Genomic DNA, 25,736 nt, shown 5'->3' on the forward strand with positions numbered 1-25,736 from the left:
GAATCCTCCTCGCTGAAATGGGAGGATGTGCGCAAAGCAAGTTAGAAAAGGCAGATTAATAATTTACAAACATTAATTAAAAAAACAAAAACAAACAAAAAAAAAAAAACACCTAACTCACTGGGCTCTCACCTCCTGTCTGGTGATTGGAGGATTTGCCCCGGTTTGGGAAAGTTAGCAGGCCCAGTCAGTGCGGCTGCACACCACCTGCCTCCCCTATCGCCCCGCACCTCCCCTAGGACAAGGCAGAAAGGGTGGGAAGGGGAACACGGCTCAGCATTTATTTTTGGACCCAGCTCACTAAAAATACCTCAGCCTCCCTGTTTGATCACTCTCCCTTTTGACCTGAATGGATCGCGGGGGCCTAGCAGCCCTCCCCACCCTCTGCTCGTTGTCCTTTAAAGGAGAAGGGCGTGGGGACGGATTCCTGCCGCCTGCTCGAGGGACAGATGTGAGCCGCCAGGGCAGGCAGGGGCCGCGGCCGCACTGACGTCAGGGCAGCGCTCGCGCTGCCGCAGCGGCCGGGACCGCCCAGGCCGCCTGAAGGGAGGAGGGGAGCCGCGCGCTGCCATTGGCCGGCCCAGCGCGAGAGCCCGCGAGGATTGGCTGGCGCGGTTTTAGAGGGAGTCCCGCTCTCCAATTAAAGGACCCCGGGGCGCCGGGCTGCGCACAGAGCTCCCCCCCCGGGGCCCGCGAACTTGGCCATTCAGCCAGCGCTGTCCCCGCTGCGCGCCCTCGCGCCTCTGCCTGAGAAGCCAGGCGCTGTTCCTGCCCCAGAGAAGATGGCAAAGGTGGCTAAGGACCTCAAGAAAGGAGTTCAAAAGGTGAGCTGCGATCTGTCTGTACTTACCTACATTCTCCCTTTTCCCCGTGTCCCTCCCCCAGGTTTCGCGGAGGCTTACCTAGACGTAAGAAGGAAGCTCATTAAATTCCAAGACTTCCCAGAAAACAGAACAGTTGGGAGTACATATTTGAGCTAACAGGCACACACCCCAAAACTTACTCTTAAAAGCCATTGTGTAAAGTATTTGCAGAGAATCTTAGTTCTTCTATGATGCTACTTAAAATTTAAATAAAGTGGAACTTTTAAGAAAGTAGTAATCCTATTGTCTGTAGGAAGAAAAATAACCCCTCCCTTACCCCTCCCGGGATTGAGGTGAAAGCTGAGGGGAGGGTAATATTTACTCAGAAATTAATCTCCCCTCTTGCTGTCATCCTAGTGTTTTGTTTTTCACACACACACACACACACACACACACACACACACACACACACACCAGTTTCTTTAGTTGGTGATGTTGGCGATGGCAGCAGTTCCAGCACATGGGAACTAATTTCTGTCCCCAGGGTCTGCACGTTTCCCTTTCAGGAAGAGCTGGCCTGGAGCCCAGAAGGTCACGGGTGATTCACTGCAGGAGGGGCCTGCAGCTGTGCCTGTAGCTCCAACACCCACCCGCTACTTACCTGGATGCAGTTGGGAGAGGGCACAGGCCAGAGGCTTAGAGGACAAGTGAGCTGGAAGGGAGCAGAGACACAGACAGTCTAAGCCAATGGAGAACTGAAGCCCAGGGTTTAGAGCGTTGCTTCCAGGAGGCAGTGGTGCATAAGGATTGCCTAAGGCACTGAAGCCCTGGCCCTGCCACTTTTTAGGGGCACTGCTTTGACCAATTCACTTTTCTGTGCCTCCGTTTCCTTGTCTCCAGTTTTGGGGATGGTAGACCCTGCTTCTCTCCCAGCAGCAACAACAGCAGCAGTACGCTGTGGGTTAATCTCCCAAAGCAGTCATTTTAAATTCTTGCAGGGCAAAGCCCTCCTCAGTCCTCTGCCATTACCTGTGGAATAGAATGAGAGACATGAAAAACAAAAACAAAAACAAAAACAAAAACAAAACAAAGGAAAGGACAGGAAAGAGGAAGAAAAGACAAAAACCCCGAACATATGTCAGAATTAAAATAAAAATGCAAGCCACATAACTTAGAAGCACAGAGTTCATGCATCTGATTTATAGCTGCACCATTACACAGCTGACCTCCCTAGATTCCCACACAGTCCAGTGGACCCTTCTGAATGTGTACACCAAGTCAGACTTAATCAGGGCATCCCTCTGGAAGGTACTATGTCCCATCACATTTGCCAGACTCTGGAGAATCAGGTCCTCTTTCCGTCTGTGGAATTCTCCTAACACTTTAGACCTCGGTAAGATACCTGTTAATTTCTACCTACTAACAAGTCATGCATACACTGCTTTTATTTCTTTACACATGTTTCTAAACTCCTTGAAGACAGACCTTTCTGGTTCATCTCCGTTCCAACACAGCATACCATACACAGCAGGACTCAATAAACGACCAGTGAACCACTGAATATCCATCCAGCTAAGACCATAGTTTTCGCGGACAGTACATTTTGTACGTGAATGTTTTTTAACTTGTGGCAGAACCAGGATATTTGTGTGTCTGGACAGCCTCCCCAAATTCAGCTGAGGTAAAAAGAGTTTAGAGCTAAAGGGGCCAAGCCCCACGGTCCTCTAGAAAGTGAGGTGATTTGGGGTGGTTTTACTACAAGCAGATTGATAGATGATGTGTGAAGACCCAGTACATGGAAACCCTCCTCCTTGCTGAGGGCCAAAGCCACCCCTTGGAGGAAGCCTTGTTTTTATTTTTCCTTTGCATTGGCGAGTGTGATTATCTGGATTAGAGGTGGAACATGTTCCCCTTCTTGTCACCCTCTCGGGCCAACTTCCTTGGCCTGCAAAGGGTTTATTTTCCATTTAGATCCAATTACAGGCTTAGAGAAAGAATGTGGTGGGTAGAGATGAAAGGGGTTTTTTTTTTTTTTTAACTTCTTGGGATGATGGCAATGAGAAGGACAGTCACCACTAGGTAGATGAACCAATGTCTTCAACTCAAAAAGTCAAGAGAAGGGAGCTGGGGAGAAACTCTCCTTGCTGAATGTTATAATAGTGATTAAACACCGTGTCATACCAACAGCATGCTGAAAAACTTTTACTGCATATTTACTCTTTAAATCTGCAGCAGTGGGGGGGTGGTTTATAACATTTGGCTTCAGGATGCTTAATCACAGGCATTTTGAAGCGATTTCATAGACTCTTGGAGCTGCAAGGGACCTATTTACAAAATGAGAACTGGTTTAAAATGGCATACAAACTGTCTCTACTGCCCCAACCCCAAGGGGAAGTAGGTTATGAGGAATCCCTAGCAGCTGGAAAGTCATAAAAAGGTCTTCAAGAGAACATAAAATCCAAAACCTGGAGTTGCTTTAGAGATTGTCTAACCAATCCCAGACGAACTGAGAGACTCACCATGGATCACATATCTAGTTACTGGCAGAGCTTAGAAACAGCTACCTGCCTCCTCTCATCTGTGCTATGTTAAATGCCGCTCTTGAGCCATCATTTGTTTTTCTACTGGGAGAGAGAAGGCCTCCTAGTACAGAGAGTTCCCACAGAATAGTCAACATTCCTTGGTAATAAAGGGCCTGGAAGGCCAAATGCCATTTCTTTTGGTGGAATCAATCACTACAGTGGATTTGTTCTTCTATTGTTTATTAAGCATATTTAAGAATACTGCTACTACTGTTCTTGGATCCAGAGCGAGGCTCATACCCCAGCTCTACCACTTAGTAGCTGTGTGCTCTTGTGTACTCCATAATTAATGTCTGAGTCTGTGTCCTTATCTGAGAATTAGAGAGGCAGTAGCCACATCTACCCCCCAAGGGGTCTGTGATCATTAAATGAGATAATGCATAAAAAGGGCTCAGCCCAGAAGCTGGCAAATAGAGTTGGTTGTTATTGTTGTTATTGGTATATTTTGATGGGTGTGTGAATGCTCAAAGGAGTCTTTTGGTGAATGAAGGACACAGTTTTCTTTATGAATATCCCATCTGAAGAGCAGCTAACTTTCATTCATCTGAACCAAAGCAAGTTGCTCAGTTTCAATAAGCCAAACATTGATCTCGTCTTTATTCTACCCCAAAAGATACAAAATCTGCTTACATGGAACAGAGATTACCAGTCATTTCACTATGGAGTTATAGAATTTTAGGCTTGGAAGGGGACAGGGAGCTCTCCTCACCTTTTAGGCAAGGAAACTGAAGCCCAGAGGGGTCAAGCTCCATGTTTGAGATTGCTGAGAAGATGTGCTGAAGCCGATTGAGGCTCTGCAACAATATGGGCCTGTTGGCTGCCAAGAAGCCACTTGCAGGAATTTAGAAAGGATGAGAACAGAGGGATCTAAGAGTATGTCCACTGTGGACTATGCATGTGCTAGTGAACCTGCTCCAGAGGGTCCTCTCTTCACCCCTCAACGCCATGTCAAAGGAGCATTCAATGATGATTTTAAGTGCATTGCCAGGCTCAGCTGGGCATCTCCCCACACCCTTCTCTGCATCCCCTCCCTCTTGGCTTTCCTGTTCTCCAGCTTCATCCTCCCCTCTGTCCTCAGCCCTTCCTGCTTTCACCTCCAGTTCCTGCAGCGTGTAACACTGCTGGCACGTTGCCTGAGCGAGCCGATCCAATGTAAATATGGCTCCTCGAGAATGGTTGTTGGCTCCCTCAATCTTAAAAATATATTAAGCTGTCACTTAAAGACTGTAATAGCCAAGGCATTGGAGACATGCCCATAGGTGTATAAGCAACCTGGCCCAAAAGACAGGCTTATTTAAAAAAAAAAAAAAAAGAAAGAAAGAAATTATCTAAGTCCTTCTTAAAGGGTCCCTGAAAACAAATGCTGAAGCCATTACTTTGTACACTGAAGATGCTTGTCACATTGTGCAGACATGTGTGAATATGGGGGGTTGGGGGCTGAGGATTGACTTTCAACAGCGCATCCACCACCTGCGGTGATGGGAGGCAGGGAAAGACTTAATCATAGACCATCTCTAGGCTTACTCTTAGCCCTCTAGGCTCCAAGACCTTCTTCTAGCCAGGACCTATGCACCATTCCATAACCAGGACAGTGGGAAAAGGTATTCCCTTCGGAAGGGCCTATAGTTTGATCTTCTCTCCATATTAATTAGCCAAAGATAACAAAGGATAAAAAGAATGGGCTGAGTCCAGCAAAAGCTGGGGATCAAGAAGGAAGGACATTGACACAGGCTCACAGGTGCATCATTCTTTCTCACCCCCATGCCTGCCACTTCTGGTGAGGAAAAGGTAAGGAGCGGAGCAGTGAGGGGATAATTCCTCCTGCAGCCCACTGGAGTCAACAGGACTCCAGAAGAGGTATTCAATTTGACTTTGACTTTGGAAAGAACCTTTTTTTTATTTTTTCCAACTTGTACATTCAAAATAGTATGTGAATAACAAAGTGGAAATCTGGCATGATGAGTATAGACCTTGGGAGTTCTTTTTTTTTTTTTTAAAGATTTTATTTATTTGACAGAGAGAGAGATCACAAGTAGAGAGAGAGAGAGGAGGAAGCAGGCTCCCTGCCTAGCAGAGAGCCCAATGTGGGACTTGATCCGAGGACCCTAAGATCATGACCTGAGCTGAAGGCAGAGGCTTAACCCACTGAGCCACCCAGGCAGCCCCTAGACCTTGGGAGTTCTTATATCCCCAGTGTTCATCCAACACCATTTAAACATAGATGATGAGAAAAGTTTTCTGACAGAGGTTGAGTCAGCCTAATAACTGTAGGCATTTATTTATCAGTTGACTTTGGACAGGTCACTTTTCCTAGGAAGTAGCAGACCTGAGATGAGAACCATTCTTCCTTTTCCCTCCAGCCCAATGACCTTTCCTATACACCAGACTATCTCCCAAATAACAAATGATTCCAGAAAAACAGGCTAAAACTCTGTTCCACTAAAAGTAGAATTGTGGAACAGCTTTTCAGGACATCCAGAAGGAAGAGACAACTGTTGTTCTTTAAGTGCCTTTGTTTGTAAGTACCTCCCCCAACACAAACACACACACACACCCTTTCTGTTGCTATCAGAAAGAGGATTTGGCTGGCAGCTGCCATGATCTTGGTAGGTACAGGGCTACCAACTACTTCTACAGGAGTCTCTCAAGATTATGTTATTTCTGTAACTTCACATGGGACATTCAAGATGTCCGAAACCCATTCTTGGAGCTTTGTACATATCAGTGGTCTGGATCTGCAGAAGCTCTAGAAATGTTTTCTATATAGCTTTTAAAGAAAACATCAAACAAGAAGTTGGGTCTCCTATGTGCACCGAGACTCTTTTCAGTGGCCAAATCCTGAACTTGGTTCCTAGGCCTAAATATCTGGTGTGGAAACTTGATGGTGGTTTCACAAGAACAGAAAAAGAACTAAAACAATTACAAAGCTTTGTCAGACTTCCAGATCAACTCTTCACTCATTGTCTGCTCCTTTATATGAGAAGCAAACCCCTTTCCTTTTTTTCTCAGGAGGGACATGTTTGGTCTTCCTTTCACCATTTGTTTGGACTCTTGTCCCTCTAAGAACTCTGCAGGAAGACTCACCCATTCTCTGCTAGCATAGACAAATTCAAGGAAAGACCAAAGAGAGAAAAGACCTCTCTTGAGTGCATGGAGGGTGCTTGAAATTTCTCACATCCCATTTTACCTCAAAGACTACCTTGCAAAAATGTGAGTGTTCTTTCTCCATGTGAGTAGATTAAGGCTAAGTTTACATGGTCATATGATGGCAGGTTAGGAACTCAAACCCAGCCTTCTCTGATCCCAAATCTTAATCTCTTTCCACTCTAAGAAAAAATAAGGCTTTCCTCAGAAGTAGCCATCTGGTAGAGAGGAGCTCTGATTATCACTGTGTGCTTCACTCAGAGATCAAGGTCTCTCTACACATTAATAGTCTGATTCAGAAATTGCCCGGCACTTGTTACCAGGCATTTGTACCTCTCTGGTATCTCTTGGTCACTAGTAGGTATCTGCTGTCACCTACAGTAAGTCAAAGTCATTTCCAGGTATAGAACAAGGGCTTTCTAGATTTTGCCTGGTTCCTGGTTTTCTAGAAGTCTAATTGAATTCTGAAGGGAGGATGCTGGTAGACAGACAACCTAAGGAAGCATACAACAGTATCCTAAAATTACTGAAGAAGCAGTGACCCTTGACCAAAAAAAAAAAAAAAATTAAAATTAAAAAAATCCTAGAGATCCCGGTCCCAGAGCTTCCAGGAAATTTTAGCCTGAGGATAAGTTTGGCCTCTGGAATGTGTATCTCTACATGCCTGGTCAGCCTGACTCATGGTCTACCCAATAACACGTGAATCAGGACCAAGCAAAACACAGCCAAGCCCCCACCAGGACATGCTTTAAAAGGAAATAAGATCACTGAGGGGGAAAAAAGCAAAGGCTCCATTTGGCAAGTCACCCTTTGGAAGGACAAAGAAGTACCAGGGTCCAGCCCATGGCGGCTGTTTCAAATCCACATGATCTGTTTATGGGAATTTTTTTCCTCCTTCTGTTTTAAAACATTAGATTCTTTATAAAATTAATCTTTGGACAAAAATGCTAGTGAATCTTTATTTAAAAGAGCTGAGCAGAATCTAGGGATTGGCTTCGTCAGTCCCTTTGAGCTGCAGTTGGGACGTGGGAGAGAAATAGCATATCCAGAATTTACAGGAGACATAACTGAGAGATGCACTGATTCACAGCATCTTTTATGAATGTGGGAGGAAAGGGTATGTTCTCTATTCTGTCACTTCCATGCCCAGGATACTCTAATTTCATGTCAACTTCATATCTTCAAACTTCAGAACGTCAAGTGAACATTTTGGCTATGAACTTAGCTTTGGCCACAAGACTTAGAGGCCAGTTGAGAAGTAGTTAAACACATGGCCTTTGCAAGCATGGAGATCTAGATGTGACTTATGGTTCTGCCATTTACTGGATCTGCGACCTCTGCCAAGTTGCTTTTCCTCTCTGAACCTCTGGTTCCCTATTTGAGAAAGAGAGTTAACAATGGTTCTACATCTAAACAATAGTTGAAGAGAAAAGGCACACCAAGTGCCTGGATGCCTAGTACGTGCTCAAAAAATATTTCCTCTTGCTTCCTGGTATCCTCTGTCTTCAGTACAGCACGGAAGTCCCATAGGTAGTTAAGTGCTGGAGCATGCAAAACCAAGTTCAGCTTACCTACGTCATGTCACATGTGGCTTCTAAGATATCAGATTGCAAGACCTTCTCTTTGTAGCTAAACTTAGACTTAGCCATAAATACACTCAAGCTGCATCATATGCAAAATCGTGACAATGGCAACAATTTGCTTTGGGTGGCTTGTTGCTACACTTCTAAAAAGCAGTCCTTCCCTTGCCTGAGACCAGATGTTGGCCCCAACCGTGTGATATAGGAACTTACCCTCACCAAGCCTCAGATGTCTTGCTTATAAATCAAGGTAATAGTCACTCATTTCTTCATTTAGCAAGTATTTATTCAGCATCTATCGTGTGTCAGCTGCTGTGCTGGGTGCTAGACAATGGATAAGAGAATTTTGGTCCCTTCCATGTAAACTTGAGTCTGATGAAATTCATTTCTCATAAAGGTAAGATAAAGGCCAAATCCTGTCAGCGTTCTGATTCTGTGTATCTCTTGACCATCTGTGTTGTGTGTGCATGCACACACAATTCTTCTTACACAGTTAATTCTTCTCCTTTGCTACCCACCCTTATATTTCTGAGCACTGCACACCTCTAAGCCACACCGAACCCCAGTCATTTTTACAGTGTAACAAAGGAATGAGTGTGATAATTCTCCCAGTATTTGCATATTTAAAAGATTTATATATTTAGTTATTTGAGAGAGAGTGTGAACAAGTAAAGAGAGGGGCAAAGGGAAAGGGAGAAACCGACTCCCTGCTGAGCAGGGAGCCCGATGTGGGCTTAGCTGAAGGCAGACACTTAACCAACTGAGCCACCCAGGTACCCCCCCACCCCAGTTATTGCATTTTAAACAGGGTACTTAGTGATGAGCAGTCTGAGGCAGAGGAGAACTCCTGGCAGCTCTCAGGTGCTTCTGGTAACCAGCAGCCCCTTCAGCTGCCTTGCAGACATGATGGTGGACACACTGTCTGTGCCCAGCCTATGTCCTCAGAGGCAGCCTAACACCCCAGGCCCTGTCCTTAGTGGTGTTGATGGCAGGGGCACCAAAGGACAGGAGCATGGAGAAAGGACTCTTGGCTGACTAACACCCCCATAACCCACCCTTAAGACGACAGAATCTATTTGGACTGTATGACTAAGTGGCATGTCCAGGTACTGATTCATGAGGCTGACTACCAAGGTGACTGTCCTAGATGATCCATTGGCTGGAAGAAGTGGAGGGAAAATGGAGCCCAGCCCTGCCCTCATCTTAGAGGAGAGCCGTCCACCTGCCGAGGCATTCCTGTGCTCTGCGCCCCGCCCTGGCACTGTGGCCAGCCAGTGTCCTTGTTAAGGGGATCTGGCCATAATGGGGGAGGGGGTAGGGGGCCAGTATTTGGAGGCTTATTTTAGAGGAAGTCAAGGGAATTTTTTTTTAAATCTTGTAAGCTGAGAGAGGAGACATTTTTAACCAGGTATCTGTGGACAGAATTAAGGGTATCAAGGAATGTAAATGAAGAAAAACTGCACCCTTATATACGCAGCCTCTGATTCAGCATTTCCTTCAATTATGAATGAAGACAAAAGCCCTGACAGCTTAGCAACCCCTTGACTTTTTTTTTTAAACCAAAAAGCTATTGTACAAGACATTTACATTAGAAAAATATAGCTGGATATAGGCCCTGTGCCCTTGATACCAATGGAAATCTGATACTTTCCTATCCTGAGATCTAAACTTTCCAGCTGAGATCGATGACTAATGTACCACTTATACTTGCCCATGTTCTGAAATAACAATAAATCCACTACTAAGTCTTGTTAATTAATTTAATAAAGGCATGTATATTACTAAATCATAGATCTGTTTTTACATATTGGTACTATTTCACTAACAGTGTTTTTTTTTCTGTCATCTTACATATTTTCATGCATTTAAAACATTATTCTGAGAAGGGATGCTTTTGTGTCAGACAACCAAAAGAGCCCAAATATATTAAGACCTCTGTCAAAATAAAGCCTTAATAGTATTCTATACACAAATACATAAATAGGTACAGCTGTAGTGGACTGAGATCTGAGGCTCTTGGAGCAGACAAACTGGATTTAAATCCCAGCCCAGCCACTCATTTCCTATTATCTTGGACAAACCACATTACCTCTGAGCCTCAGTCTCTTCATCTCATGAGAGCTCATGAGAGCAAAATGGTAGAGAAAATAAAAACATTACTTTGATGAAACTTATCCACTTCTAATTTGGCACACTTTAAGAAGTTAGTTTGTGCAAACATATATGCAATTATTACATGCCAGGGACTAAGGGACTAAGCTGATCAGTGGAAAAGTAGAAGGAAAAGAATCTCAGAAGCTGATGGTTTCAGAAAAGGAACAGCCAGCACGGCCATCAGAGAGTGAACAGTGCCTACAGACCTTGATCAGAGGTACGTGTGGAACTGAGGGAGATCAGAAGAGGCAGTACTTAACCCCACCTGGGAGGTCAGAGAAGGCTTATCCAGGAGACGACATCTGAGCCGAGTGTTGAGAGACAAGGATAAATGAGCTGTTAGGAGCAGGTCATGGTCCAGCTTTATGCTTTCCAAGTCTGACACGTATATTCTCCATCCTACCTGACTTCTAATTTGGGGAATATCCTCCATCTTGAACTGTGGAGAAATACATTTCCGTGTATCCAACCATCCCCACATATGTGTCTTTTATTTTCTCATCTGAGGACTTGCTCCTCTTGCCTCTCAACCAGAACACTTGAAAGTGATTAGGGTAGCAGGCCCTGCCAAAGTGGCAAACAGAAAACTTTATGACAGTGGCTTGAGACTCTCCCCGTTCCAGCAAAGGAGATCCAGCCGACTCAAGCCCCCTTGAGTTTGAACTTTTGCAAGAAGATTTAGGTTCAGATAACTGAGAATATGCAATATCAATGGGAAGAAAGGAACACACATACACACACACACACGCCCTATGAAATTCAGCACACTGCATGTATGAGCAGAACATGAAAATGGTCCAGAATCTCCCAGGCATGTTTGTGCACCCCACGTTTTATTCACCCTTAGACTCTGACACCATAAATGATACTTAGAGGAAAAATCCCAACTAAGACTCTTGGATGAAATAAGTGAAAGAAAGTCAACCCTTTGAAATATGGAGCTTGTTTAATGAGATCCAGAATCTTACATCAAAACAATTCCTCTTGTACAGTTCTTCAGAGTTCTCACTTGGCCTGACAATGTGGGCTCCTCACTGCCATGGGTTAGAGCAGGTGAGGAATAGGAACGAAAAACACACGGTTTGGATGTCAAAATGCCACTGGGGTGATTGTTCTTGGTTTTTGCTAGCTGTATATGGTAGCATATATGTATATGGTACATTAAAAAAAAAAAAAAAAATCCCAGGGGCGCCTGGGTGGCTCAGTGGGTTAAAGCCTCTGCCTTCGGCTCAGGTCGTGGTCCCAGGGTCCTGGGATCGAGCCCCGCATCGGGCCCTCGCCCAACAGGGGACCCTCCTCCCCCTCTCTCTCTCAGCCTGCTTCTCTGCTTACTTGTGATTCCTGGCTGTCAAAAAAAAAAAAAAAAACTTTAAAAAAAAAAAGAAAAAAAAAATCCCAGATTATTCCCTGTCAGTTATCTGGAAAATGAAGTTATGAGGATCATGCCTGTGTTTGCAAGGACCTAAAAAGAGGCGAACTTTGATGGAAAAGCTGTGTTTCCTTGAGTCTGTCCTCCTACACAGCCGACAGGCCCCAACAGCCCATGGTGAAAGACATAAGAGTCACACTATCTAGAATGGTTGTTGTCACCAGCCTCCACACCCCAGGCTGGGCCATGACAAGGAAAATCATCATACGCTTATTTGAATAATGCTTGTACTGTATATTGCAGCAATTACAATTAATTTTTAGGAGATAGAAAGGGCTCAGAGTTTCTCCCTAGTTCATTCTCCTTATTTAACAAACAAGAAAACAGGTCTAGCAAGTCAAGTGACTTGCTCAAGGTCAGAGCTAGTTAGTGGAAGAGCTGGGGTAAAAATTTGAGGTATCATAGCATTTCAGGTTCAGAAGGACTTTGAAAACTTTATTCTGTTCGGCCATCCCATCCTTAGCCTTAAACATGAGGTGAATTGGACAGGAGAGCCAGATGCTCTGAGAATACCACTGACCAGCATGCGTACCTCCTGAAGAGACCTATTTTTTGAACCGCTCTAAATATTAGAAGTTCATCCTTATCACGAGCAAAAAATCTCTCTCTCTCTCTCTCTCTTTCAGCAACTTTTTCCCATTGCTTCTGTTTCCCTAGCTCTGCTCAATTCCAGTATGCAATGACCACTTTTTTCTAATGTCCCAGTTCTGGTAACTGACTAAGTCCTACATATTGTTCGGATTAAGGTCAACGCATCGTTTCCTGGGTTAGTTCCTCCCTTCTGGGAGACCTAGTGTCAGTTTTTAGCTGAGTGAGATGGCCAACAGACAGCTCCCAGTTTTTGTTTTGATGTGAGTTTGGGGACTTGCCCAAGGGGACTTGAGTTTGCCACCTTCTCCATCTGAGCAACATATTTACCTCTCCTAATTGCACCCATTTGGGAAGGTCACTTCTATGCCACCAAACTATCCTGTTTCTCAGAGGAGAGCTTTTACAGTACAAAAACGTGGCAAAAGAGAGGGGATAGGCAAACCTAAAGCACTAAGAACTCCAAACCCACATCATAAATATTCATGAAAAATCAGCACTTGTCCACATGTAAAGCACCTGATTTATAAAGGGCAAGAGGCAGGAGGAGGTGATAAGAAATCAGAGAAGACTAAGAAGAAAAAGAAGAAAACTGTGACAAACAGAGGTAATATGTCTTTAGAAAGCTTTAAAAAATATTCGCAAAGTTATCATAGTTTATTACTGTGTGGAATGTGAGAGCAGTAAGAGAGTAATGTAAACTTTATATCCTGGTGACGTTTCCATCTGGAAGGAATGCTCAAAAAATAAATATGAAGGCTGGTCACCAAAACCAACTTACTTTCATTAAAAGATGCCACTAAGAAAGTAAAAGACAAGCCACAAAAATAGTCACAGTACATATATGTGACAAAGGATTATATCCAGAATATATAGCTAAATCCTTTAAATAAATTTTTAAAAAGCAGTCCCATTTAAAAAGAAAATAGCTGGAGATTTGAACAGCCATGTCACAGAAAATGTCTAAATGGCCACTAAGTGTAGGGAAAGATATTCAACCTTATTACTCATCAGAAAAACACAAAAGCACAATAAGATAGCATTGCACACCCAGAAGAGTAATAAAATTAAATACTGACAATAGCAAGTGTTGATAAGTACGTGGAGCAGTTAGAATTCATACATTGCCAGGAAGAATGTAAAGTGATATAGCCACTTTGCTGGGGCATGTGGGTGGCTCCATTGGTTAAGCGTCTGATTCTTGGTTTGGCTTGATGCATGATCTCCTGCATCGCAAGACTGAGCCCTGTGTGGGGCTCTATGCAGAGTGGGGACTCTGCTTGAGGATTCTGTCCCTCTGCCCTTTCTCCCATGTGGATGCACGAGTGTGTGCACTCTCTGTTTCTCTCAAATAGAAAAATCTTTTTAAAAAATGTTTGAAGGGCGCCTGGGTGGCTCAGTGGGTTAAAGCCTCTGCCTTCAGCTCAGGTCATGGTCCCAGGGTCCTGGGATCGAGGCCCGCATCGGGCTCTCTGCTCAGCAGGGAGCCTGCTTCCTCCCCTTTCTCTCTCTGCCTGCCTCTCTGCCTACTTGTGATCTCTCTCTGTCAAATAAATAAATAAAATCTTTAAAAAAAAAATGTTTGAAAAGATACAATCACTTTGGGAAACTGGTAGAGACAAAGAACTCATAGTGGGTAGAAAGGGGTAGAAAGAACATGAGGGCAAAGGACACAAGACAGACCTGGAATAGAGGAAGTGAGACCAGCACCCCTCAGTGGTATCCTTACCCATGTGGTTTAATCTAAAACCTTGGACCTATAGACCAAGATCAGAACTGGCATAGTAGGAGTGGGGACAGAGGCATGGGAGGGAGACTTTTTGGCAGATATAGGAAGCATGGGGAGATGAAAAGGAAATGAAAGTGAGAGGGTTGGGGAAGGCACCATTCCAAACCAGACTCTGAATTTTTAATGTCTGGTCCCAAGTTTTATTATCCTCCTGCAGACTCGCCTGCGAAAGGATTGGCCTTAGGATAGTGAATGCACCAAGGCTTGATTTGTTTCCTTCCTTCAAATGACTGACTTGAACCTTCATCTGACTCTTGAGCCCCCCCTCTTTCTGGCTGGAAGTCTCTTGAGAACAAACTCCAGTGATTTCCATGGCCTCGGGAGGTAGTTGGCTCAGGTCTCTAGACGACAGCAGCCGCATCTCAGGAGAGTTGGCCCTCTTGAGAGACAAGAGCCAGCAGGACGACTGAAAATTGGCTGAAGTTTAGTCCAAACCACTTATAGCTCAGACCCATATCGACTTTTTAAGTTTCTAGTCCTTGATGAATATTTATACCAAAATAGGGCCAGTGGAAAAGTTCCATCTGTGTGGATTTTAAGAGTTTTGCCTTCCCTCAGCCACGTTGACCAAACTCAGGAAAGTAGGGGAGTCACTGCCAAGTATATGCTCTTTGAAGTACAAGAAATTCTGAGAAGGCCCTGGACCCATCATATTTCTTCTCATCCCGAAAACTTAGATTTGGCACTCCTTTTTTTAAAAAGTACTTAATATCACCACCTCTCATAGGCTTTATAATTTTAGCCTAGCCCTGGACACCATGAACACTCTTTTGAAAGAGTGTGTCTCTTCAAAGTTTTGCTGGGTAAAATTGCTTTGCTGGTTGGTATTTTTCCCACCTTTCTAAAATCTGGGTGGTCCCATTAATCTCTTTAACTCACCTCTTTGCTAGCTGACAAATGGCCCCAAATTTTCTCTTCAGTTTTTTATTAGTCACTCCATACTCCTCAGAAGCAACAACACAGAAAATTTCATTAAGTTCTGCCCTTAATATGAGTGACTAAAATAGAAGCTCTGCTCTTACCCATGCATATTAACTGCACTTACCAAGCACAGGCCATGGGCCAAGCACCGTGCTACAGAGTTTTCCTAATGTTTACAGAAATCTCATTTTACAGATGAGTCAGATTCAGAGAGATTGTGTAAATTGCCATGGTGACATAGCTAGATGATGAACATGAATTATGAAGGAAGTTCAATCCATAGCTCTCCTTCTTCCCTCTATGTCATTTCTTATGTATATGTAACATGTTTACAGGGTTCCAGAAAGGTGGGCCTCATGAGAGAGTAGCCCTCAGGCTCAAACCTTTTAAAAGACAATGGTATTAGCTAGAATCTAATGATGTTGTTTCATATTTGTTGTATTTTTTATGGTTACTTTCTGTTTTAATTTCAATTTTAGGGGTAAAGGGGTTTTTTTTCAAGAAATAAGTTTTTTAAGTAATTTGTTTAAAGAAAAATAATCACACAGATGGCATATTGAGGACAGAATTCATGAAGGAGCAACATAGGGTTTCATAAACATCTAATATTCAATTACCCCTGATCTCTATAGTACATTACAGTTTTCTCAGCATCTTACATGCAGTGTCCTATTTGATTCTCACAATACCCCCATGAGGCTGGTAGGGATTATGATCCATTTTAAAGGTGAAAAAAAATCAAGGTTCAGAGAGCAGAAACTGCTCACCAGGATCACACAGGTACTGATAAAGCAGCCAGGGCTTGGGTTCAACTCCTCCAACTCCAACATGAACAGTGCTCCCCCAGTGCCCTGCCAACAAATCCTTTCAAGGGCAAGAGTAGATAAAGGGATATTCCAAAGCAATGAGCCAAGACTAGAAATGCCATGGAAAGTCTACAGAGCTTAGCGACTCTCAGGCTGGCCTGAGTTTTCAGTTTCCCTGTGCTTATATATATTCTGTTTCATGGAGAAGCCTGCGGTTGCTACATTCTGAATTGTTCTAGAGAAGTCTGTTTTTCTGTCTCTGGTGAGTCGCCTTCCAGAAGGCTCAGAAAATGGCTCTCCCATCCTGGGAGCATCTCCTACCTTCGGGGGTACACCACAGATGGGATGGCACAAACTAGAAATGGGCCCCTCAAAGAGGAAAAGCTGGCTTCTGCCCAGAGAGGAGAGCATTTCTTTCCATGTCTACTTGCCTTGAACAACTGACCAGAATTCAGACCACAGGTCTGGGTGACTGGACGGGCAGGAATACCATAAACAGGGGAGAACCAGCGGGTTTGGTGGCAAAGAAGGTGAGATGGCAGTTCCATCAGTCGGCCCAGGAAGAGATTCCAAGAGCTGTTATCTTCAGATAACACTGAGAGCCACAGAGAACTGCTGAGGCCATTGGAATAGATGGATGCTAAGAGAGAAGCATGTTGAGAATCAGAAGGAGGTCAGAACCAATGCTGGAACCTTCGAGAGGAGGAAGGAGCCGCTGAGGAGGGCTAAGAAGGGTTAGGCAACCAGGGGAGGCTAAAATCCTGGAAACTATAGGAAATCAGCGCCATTCTTGTTTTTCCAACTCTTCCCGCAGGCATCGGCCTGAGATGAAGGATACCTATTTTGCATTAGCTTTTCCCGTAACACGGACGAAGCATTGATCGAAGGCAAAAATGAAAGTGTTATAAAAGAAGCTAGTCAAACACATACATGTTCACTGAGACGCTACTATGTGCAAGGCAGTGTCTGAGGCACTGGTGGTAAAAGAATAAACTCGATACACGGGGACCCTGCCCCCCTAGAGCTTACCGTCTAGCAGGAAAGGATGTCATTAAAGAGTTATATTCAGGATTGGATAATTACAACTGTGATTAGTACTACAAAGCAGTACAAAATACAGGGTTTTCTAAGACCACATGAGGGGTTACCTGGAAGACAAATAGAAGTCAGGTGAAGGGAGAGAGAAATGTTGGAAGCAGAAAGAACTGCTTATGGGCAGGCCCAGAGGAATACAGCATCTTTCCTGCGCCATGCGGTTAAATGAAAATTCTAAAATTATTTAAGAGATAATTTTCTGGAAAGTGACTTGGCTTCTGGAGTTCTGATTTTACATTTTAATTGTGTTAGATGAACTGCAAAAGGTAAGTCCTTGAAAATGAATTATTTGCCAAGTGAATGACCATCTGCTAATTTCTGTTCCATAAAACTAGACATAGAAAAATGTGACCTCAATACTCTTTAAGGCATTTTCACTTCTGAGAACCTATGATTTCCTTGTGTCAGATTTTCTTAAACATAAAATTGTACTATATAAAGTTATGTACAACTAGTTCACGAGGGGGAAAATCAAGGAAAAGATGAAATATTTGAGAAACATATGATGGTAGGGACACCTGGGTCACTCAGCTGGCTAAGCATCTGCCTTCCATTCAGGTCATGATTCCAGGGTCCTAGGATCGAGTCCTTCATCAGGCTCAGTGGGGATCCCATAGCTTATCCCTGTGCCTGTCCCTCACCCTGCTTCTGCAGTCTCTCCCTCTCTCTCTCTCTCTCTCTGACAAATAAATAAATAAATAAAATCTTAAAAAAAAAAAAAGAAAGAGAAAGAAAAACATGATAGCGAAGAAAAAGAAGAGGGAAGTCATTTATAAGAAGGGCACTTTTTTAAACTGAGGAACTGTCTTGCTAGAAGCTCACAAAACACGAGTGGTTTCTTAATATCCAGGCACCAAAGTTGGCTGAAGGAAATGTGTGTGTCTCAAGGTTTCCATTGTCATAAGCTAATCTAAGAATTTACGTGTGAGATTCCCACCAGGAATCATTTGCATAAGCAAAGGCTCCAGACTTTTAATAACAGTACTATATTTTTACATGGCACACATGCTATTATGATATTAAGATTCAGATAAGCAAGATTAAAAATTCTCCAAGTTGGTTTGCTAAGTCTCTCCATTTCTAAAATTAACTCCAATAAAAGTGTGTTATCCTTAGATCAGTAATGCTGCAAGAATTCAGACACATGTATACACACACACACACACACACACACATACACACACCCCAAATTAACATCCTTATAGGAAGACATTCTTAAGACATTAGGCCACTAAAATTAAGGGTCATATAAAACTGGGGAGGTTTATATGTTCATTATTGCCTGCCTCAAACTGACAGTCTTATCCAAGAGGAGGTGTCTAAAAAACTGAAACCTAAGAACCAAAAGCCAATTAGATTTTAATTTCCAAGTATGGCCTGAAGGTATTAGGCCTGGGGATACCAACAGCCTGTTCTCATTTAGGAAATGGGGGGAGGGGAGAGTCAAGAAACCTTACAAGGACTTTATTTTCTTTTATCTCAACTTCCCTCAAACCACTTGGTAAATCTCTGATAAAATTCCCGAGGGGGTTGGATAACTTCTGGCTCATAGCGAGACTAGTGGCTTTACTTACATCTTCCCAAGAACTGGCAGGGCCTATCCATGAAAGAAAAAAGACAAGTTTAAAAGAGATAGCACTGAAGCCTCTGGAAACAGTTTGGCAAGAAATGCCGTGTCCCACTCTTGCACTATGGGAATCCCTTGCGCGGTCAATGAAAACAATGCCCACACTTTGGCAGCCTAGTGGTCTCAGAAGATCCCTAAAAAGTCTGGACGTGGGGGGAGGTAGGAGGACCCTCCTCCTATTCCTATTTCAAATAAGCAGGGTGCCTCTCAAACAATGGGCTGACTTGTCTAAAAGCAGGTAATTCTCAAGAACAGGAAAGGACGGTTTCGTCTTTTGCTTTTGTGCAGTTCACTATTCATGGTAGCCTGGGAAGCGCCTGTGAGTAGTTCAAAGGGAGCTGGTGTCAAAGGAAAATATTAGTTCAGTCCTAAAAATCCTATCACTTCAGTCCAGCAGAGTCCCTTATACGTAAAATTTGTGGACCTGCTTTGGATTCAACCATGTGTACCCATCAGCTGTCAGCAAGAAGCTGGTGGCACAGAGGCTGGTTTCCGCTTTCCTCTGGTCACCATCAGCTTTACCTGCCAAAGGAGTGTTAAACAAAGGAGTCAGAGTCCCGAGCTGGGCAAGGCCATTTCCTGCATTTTCCATGCACAGCCATCACAAGGATGCCATCAGCCAGCCATCAATTGCTCGATACAGGATTTGGAACTTTCTGCCTTGTTCTGTACTCTTCTTTCTCAAAGTGACTCCAGCCTCCTTACCTTTGAAAGATAAGATATATTCTTTTTTTTTCTTTTTTAAAGATTTTTTTTTTAATTTTTTTTATTTGACAGAGATCACAAGCAGGCAGAGAGGCAAGCAGAGAGAGAGGGGGAAACGGGCTCCCCACGGAGCAGAGAGCCCAATGTAGGGCTCGATCCCAGGACCCTGGGATCACGACCCGAGCCGAAGGCAGAGGCTTTAACCCACTGAGCCACCCATAAGAGATATTCTATGAATATTTCAAGGCTGCCCACCTTCAAAGGCTCTGGCCGATGCCAAGTGGGAAAGGAGACCAGCCATGTGAATTGTCTCATGAGCTCCTCTGTCCAAAGGTCCCTCACATCAGGCCTTTCCAAGAGCCACAAACCCTTGGAAAATGTACTGATTTGAGTCTTATTGCTTCTTTGCCTATTTTTGAAGAAAGTGCTAAAAATACAAGAGTAAACTTACAAAAAGGCAGCTGGAAGGAAAGAAAAAGGGGTAGATAATCCCCTATCTCGGCTAGCGGAGCACTCACAGTGTCTGCTCCATTATGCCAAGTATTGATGCGGTAGGAGGCAGACATTACTAACAGTCTCAGCCAGCCAGGCCTGCCAACAGGGGAAGTAGATTGCAACAGCTCGTTCTAATCAGGAGGAGATAGGATGCAGCAGGTTAAGGATGGGACCAGCCCTTGCCCAAAGGCAGACTTCTGTGTGCCTACTTTGTTCATGGCCCTGGGTCTGGGCATTCCTGCTTTTCTGGAACCAGCCTCAGGTCAGTGAAGGCTGGCTGGAAGAGGAGGAGGGAGGGATAGGGAGGGAGGGTAGAGCAGGCTCTGAAACAGAGAAACCTTTCATTTCATAGTCCCTTTCCACATGTGGATTTGCTTTTCTACTCGGTTTCCATAGCTGTATTAACCCTTTTTGTGAATCTTGGGAACCTCCAATGATTTTCTTCCCTGGAGGGAGACAGAACCAAACAAATGATGACAAGTATAGAATTGTTCCATAGAGGACTGTGTGTGCCCGTCCTGCATGCACGTGTGTGGATGTGTGCACGTGTGTGTTTGCATGCATGTGGATGGGTGTGCAACAGGTCCTACATGGTGGTTAGGAGCTTATATGGGAGGGTAGAGGGGAGAGTTTCCCAAAGAAGTGGTAGGAGGAACTGACCAGTGGTTTCCAGAACTTCCCCACAGGCATTGTTCATCAAGGAGCCTGAACAGAGGGATTGGGACCCATTTCGGGGACAGCTGGGGGGAGGTCCGGGAGTGACAGGCCTCTTTCACCACCCCACAGAGGCTGGGACCACCAGGCATTCTGCTAACTTCTCATACACTATAGAACAGCATGTGCTGGGATTTTGTGAATTTTTACTCCTTGCTGGCCACCCTGATTTTAACTGTTTTACCTGTGAGACATGATGTGTTGAGAGAGGAAGAATAGTAAGGAGAACATAGTGTATTTTGCCCCAAACACAAGTTCTCCTAGAGTCAAGCGTGACAAACTATCTTGACAGAGAGAAGATGGGGGGGGGGACAACAAAAAAACAAAACAAAAACCCAACACTTCTTATAGAGAGTAAAAAGTACTCTTTTGTTCAAGACTTTGTTTGGGACACCAGAGACTCCTAACATCATGGGCTAAATCCATCAGACTAACTGTCAACCACAGCTGGCCCGTGGAATCAATTTAATACACACAAACCATTTAATAGGAAAGATAATCGAATCTGTATCCTGAAATACTGACAATTCAAGCATTTCTGCCATCAGCTCATCACCCACCAAATGTTTTCATTTTCTGTTGCCTTAAATAGGGTTGGTCTTTAAAAACAAAAGGGAAAAGAACAAGTTTTCCATCCATAGAATTCTGAGTACGAGATCAGTTGGGCTAATCTCAATTTGTTTAGTCTGTGCATTTTTATCCTTATTACACAATTCGGGAAAAGGGTATCTAAGTTGAAGTGATTTCCTTACATCTGTGCTTGCCCAGACAGAAGACTGGAAATGCTCAAGGAGCAGCCCTGGGATAGGAACAGTTGATTGGACACGTACCACACTTCTTTGCACCTACATCCGCACACACATCTGTGTCCACACACAGTCCCCTGAAGAATATCTGAGCCCCCAGACAGAACTTCTGATGTAGACCCTGTCTTTGTTGCCACCTTTGCGAGACTTGCTGTGGTTTTAGGAGGCACTTTATGGTAAGATGTTTCCGTGGCTAATTTGCATGGCATCAGAGAGAGCACAGGTCAGTCAGTGCAGAATGGAAATCCAAACACGTAAGACTGCCAGTGACCTGATCTGCTCACTCCTCTGACCGGCGTACCATATTCTAAGCCAGCCATCTTAAGGCCAGGTAGGATAAAAGCCCCAAGATTGGGGCTACAAACTCCACTTTTCATCTCCTATTTGGGGAAGCAGGGTTTTTCTTGGCCACAAACTGAAGCCCTGGCTTGAGGTTTCCCTGGCAAGAGTACAAGCATCAGTAGGGAGGGGAGTGAGCCAGAAGCCAGAAGATGAACATAGAGCAATAGTTGTGCCTGAGATTGGAGGGAGCAAGATAGGGAACACATATTTTACATGAAAAGAAAATAAATATTTGGGGATGCCCAAAGTCACCTGAGTGGAAGAGCAAACAGATTGGAAAGAGTCTGTGTTGTTCGGCCAGCATCCCTGGGCTCCTGGGCCCCAGTCTCCACCTCTGGTAGCGTACAGGACTTGTCACATGGAGGGTTTGTGTTCAGGAAGGGCAGCCCATGTCATTTTGATGTCACAAATGGATATTTATTGTATTGGTTAGTGTACTGATTTCATTACTCTGTTAAGATTTTGTAAGGCTATTTGACAACTCATTCTTTCAATCATTGGAGAGCTTCAAAAAATAGAAGTCCAGACCTTGTAAAGACCATAGGGTTTTTGTATGGGAAAGGGAATGTAAGACTCTCATTATACTTCCCAGCTGGGTCACTTTCCAAATGCATCAATCACATTTCTTAAGGTGATGGAGGTGGGAGGCGTGGGCAGGGAGAGACAACTTCCCATAGTGCTGTATGTGACCATCTGGCCCTTAGGTGTCCTAGGTTGGGCACCTCTGTCTGACAGGACCTCTTAGTCCCTACTTGGGCTGGGGAGGACCACCACTGACCTCAGGCCTGGCAAAGGGTCTCAGCATCAGTGTGAGTCCCTCAGGGAGCCAGCCAGCCAGTGAAATTTAGAAGCAGGGGAAGGGCTGTGGTCTCCCTTCTGTCTGGCTGTTAAGAGAGTTCCTGCATTTGGCATGAAAGCCTGTGAAGAGGGCTTGTGCCAGAGAAGAAGTGACCAAAATGAAATAAACCAAGTCAGTCATGCTGTTAAAAACCCCCCTTGTAGGGAATGGTGGTCTGGAAGTAGAAGTAGAATGTGGGAGGAGAGGTTGAACCAATGAGCTGAGAGCCTCAGGGTCCACATTGTAGTGGCTGAGGGTACAATGGGGAGACCCATTTTTTTCCCGAACTTGTCTGTGCGTTAGCAGAGAGAACTTCAGAGAACTTCCAAAATGACTGCAGCCTGTGGCCCATCCCCAGAGAGTATGGCTAAATTGCTCCAGCATGCAGCCTGGACTTTGGAAGTGGCAAAACTCCCCAGGTAATTCTAATGTGCAGACAAGTTTGGGAACAACTGATGTAGCCCCTTGTTCCTTCAAGTGTGGTCTCCAGACTGGCAGCAGCAGCTTTTGCTGGGAGGTCGATAGAACTATCGAATATCAGGCTTACCCCAGCCTTGGGAGACCAGAATCTTCATATTAGCTAGAGCCTGGCTGGTCTTTATGCTAATCAGTGTGTCTGCTTAATTTGAGAAATGCTGCCTCCGAACAGACGCAGACCAGGCCAAATCCCCCTACTAAAGTACAAACTCATGGCACACACTTTTTCTAATTCCTGGCGCCAATTGCATTTGTAATTCTACAGCTGTAAGAGTTCTTTGAGAAGTATAAGCTCTACTGACATGTCTGAGAAAGGCTTCTTGGCATCACCTATAGTGCACTGGTTTAATTAAAATGGAGAATCAGGATTCAGAGAGAACTGGCTTCAAATCTAAGCACCAGCACCTTAATTTGACCTCTTTGAATAGTCTAAATTAGGGAAACCAGCTTATCGTGGTTGGTCCAGAGCTTTCCTGGTTCAGTACTAAAGTCCTGCATTCAGGGTCTGATTCAGTCTCAGGCCAACCAAGACAATCAGTTTCCCTTTGGTTACCTCCTACACAGCCTGGGGATGCCAACAAAGATCAGTGGTTCTCAGACTTCAGGTGTGCATCCAAATCATCGGTGGGGGAGGGGGGTTGAACAGCAATGGCTGGTTCCTATACAGAGTATCTGTGTCAGGGGGTTGGGGTGAAAATTGAGCATTTTGCACTACAAACAAGTTGTTAAGGTGCTGCTCAGGGACCACAGCTTGAGAACCACCACAAGACCTTGGTCTCAAAGAGGAGATGTAAGATTGCCTGAGCTCAGGCACAGTACAGTGACTAGAAAACTGTAAAGCCTAGTACTCATTACAGCTGCTATTAATTATTTTTATTATGGAAAAGATGGGACTTGAGCTGGTCCTTAAGGAGAGGGTGGAGGTGATGCTCTCTGAGGCTTAGAGGAGCACATGCAAAAACCCCAGTGTATATTTAGGAGAAGTCTAAGAGGCTCAGATGATTGGAAAGAAAATCTGGGTAGAAGTAGTAGATGATAAGGAAGTAGAAATAGATACATTTGACCCAGTGCAGTGGATCACATCATAGGAGCCCTGTGACATCTAACACTCAACAATATTTATCCCTTTAAAGGTAACTCAATACAACTTCAAAATGAGATGGGTGCTAGTATCCTTAATATAAACATTTAAGAGTTGGGAATAAATCCAGAAATGACTTGCTTCTTTGTTATTAGGGTTTTCTTCTTCTTTTTTTTTAAGTGGTAGCGTTTCTAGAAGACGGTTCTCAGCATGCTGATCCCAAGCCACTGTCTATGTAGTCATCTGCAGGCCTGGGGTTGGAGCATGAGCTCTAGTCCTTCACTTGGGCTTGTCCTTCACTGGAGGGAAGCCAGTGCCTTGGTGCTTTTCTGCCATAGGCAGTGCCTATGGTTCTGATTCACTTTCTCCTCTGGCCACTGCCTCTCCAGCTGTCCCTGAGGCCTGTCCATTGCCTTAAACATCTGTACTATAGTTTATTTAGCAGAACTGGGTTGGATGGTAGAAATCTTGGGACCAAGGTGATCATGGCCTTGTCCTGCTGCCCTCAACCCTAACCTGGGACCTCCCACTCCTACAGACATGCTGTCCCGTCTGTTTGGATCCAAATGGCCTGATGCCCAGAGTCAAGGCTAGACTCGTAGGAGGCTGTCTGAGGTCTGGAGACTCCCAGTGTAGTAGGAATCATAGGATCTGGATTCCAAAGACATGAGTGTGAATTATGTCCTGAGCCCTAGCAAATCCCATCAGTTCTATTAGCATGTTTCTTTTTTTTTTTTTTCATGAGCCAAATGCAAAGCATCTACATCCTAAGGTTGTTGGAAAAACCAAGTGAGATAAGGAATGTAAATACATTTTGTAAACTGTCAAGTGCTATACCCTTAGTGGAAAATACCATGGAAGATTAGATGAGAGCACAGCTCTGAAGTAAGACTCACCTGGTTTCACTTCCGGGCTTCACCATTCACATAAGCTATTGGATCCTGGAAAAGAGGCTTAACCTCTCTGGGCCTGCTTCCTCGTCTGAACATGAAGTCACTAAAGGTACCTCTCATCAAGCATATATATTATGAAATCCTTGGCATATGCACAGCACATAAGGTGTACTCAGTAAATGTCAGCTACAGTCAGAATCATTAAGAAAGCTATTACATTTTTGCTTCAAGCCCAGTACAGATGAAGGTAGAGTGAGGAGACCTCCCCCATTCCTTATAGGATCTCCAGTCTAGACCATTCGGAAGTTGCTTCTCCTCTCTCAGACTGTCATGCATCCTCTGTTGATTAGGAATAATGATTATACTTCACAGGGTTGTCAAGTGTCCAGGAAGGGAATGCTTAAGTAAATAAAATCACTCCATGGATTGTTAAGCTGTTCACATTTTGGAGTTTCTGGGACCATTGTTTTTTGTTCATGAAGGCACTTCTTTTCCCGACCTTCTCATAAGTTCACCACACCCCACTCTTCACTGCCCTCACTCTGCCTTCTCTCCTTGGTGGGGAAGAAAGGGTTTGTTTTCAAGTAGCAAAGCATGTCGGCTAATAATCTTTAATGACACATATGCCTATAGAGTTTACCTGTAGAAGACGAGTCAGAGTGATTGACCTGGAAATAGAATTTATTGTCAATATTCAGAACACCCTAGCTCAGAAGGCAAACCCAAGGATGGTCAGGAGGACATGTGATGGGGTGAAGGTAGAATTTCCAAAAAACATAAAATCATGACTCTTGTGCAAATACAAAAAAAAATTTAGTAAAGATTTTATTCAACTCATTAGTTAATGAAGTAATCAGCAAAATATTT

The 25,736-nt window shown here is 44.1% G+C and overlaps 1 protein-coding gene across 1 annotated transcript in view; it reads left to right on the forward strand.

The window, feature by feature from the left end:
- Positions 1-671: 671 nt before the first annotated feature.
- The window catches only part of LOC111144020 (LIM and cysteine rich domains 1), a 58,549-nt gene continuing 33,484 nt past the window's right edge, over positions 672-25,736 (forward strand). The window contains exon 1 of the mRNA XM_022498084.1: positions 672-824. Coding sequence (XP_022353792.1) covers positions 783-824 — 42 coding nt within the window. The 5' untranslated portion in view covers positions 672-782. The remainder of the gene's footprint in view (positions 825-25,736) is intronic.

This window comes from Enhydra lutris, unplaced genomic scaffold (genome assembly GCF_002288905.1).
Source record: "Enhydra lutris kenyoni isolate GAN:26980312 unplaced genomic scaffold, ASM228890v2 scaffoldscaffold10, whole genome shotgun sequence".
NCBI lineage: Eukaryota > Metazoa > Chordata > Mammalia > Carnivora > Mustelidae > Enhydra > Enhydra lutris.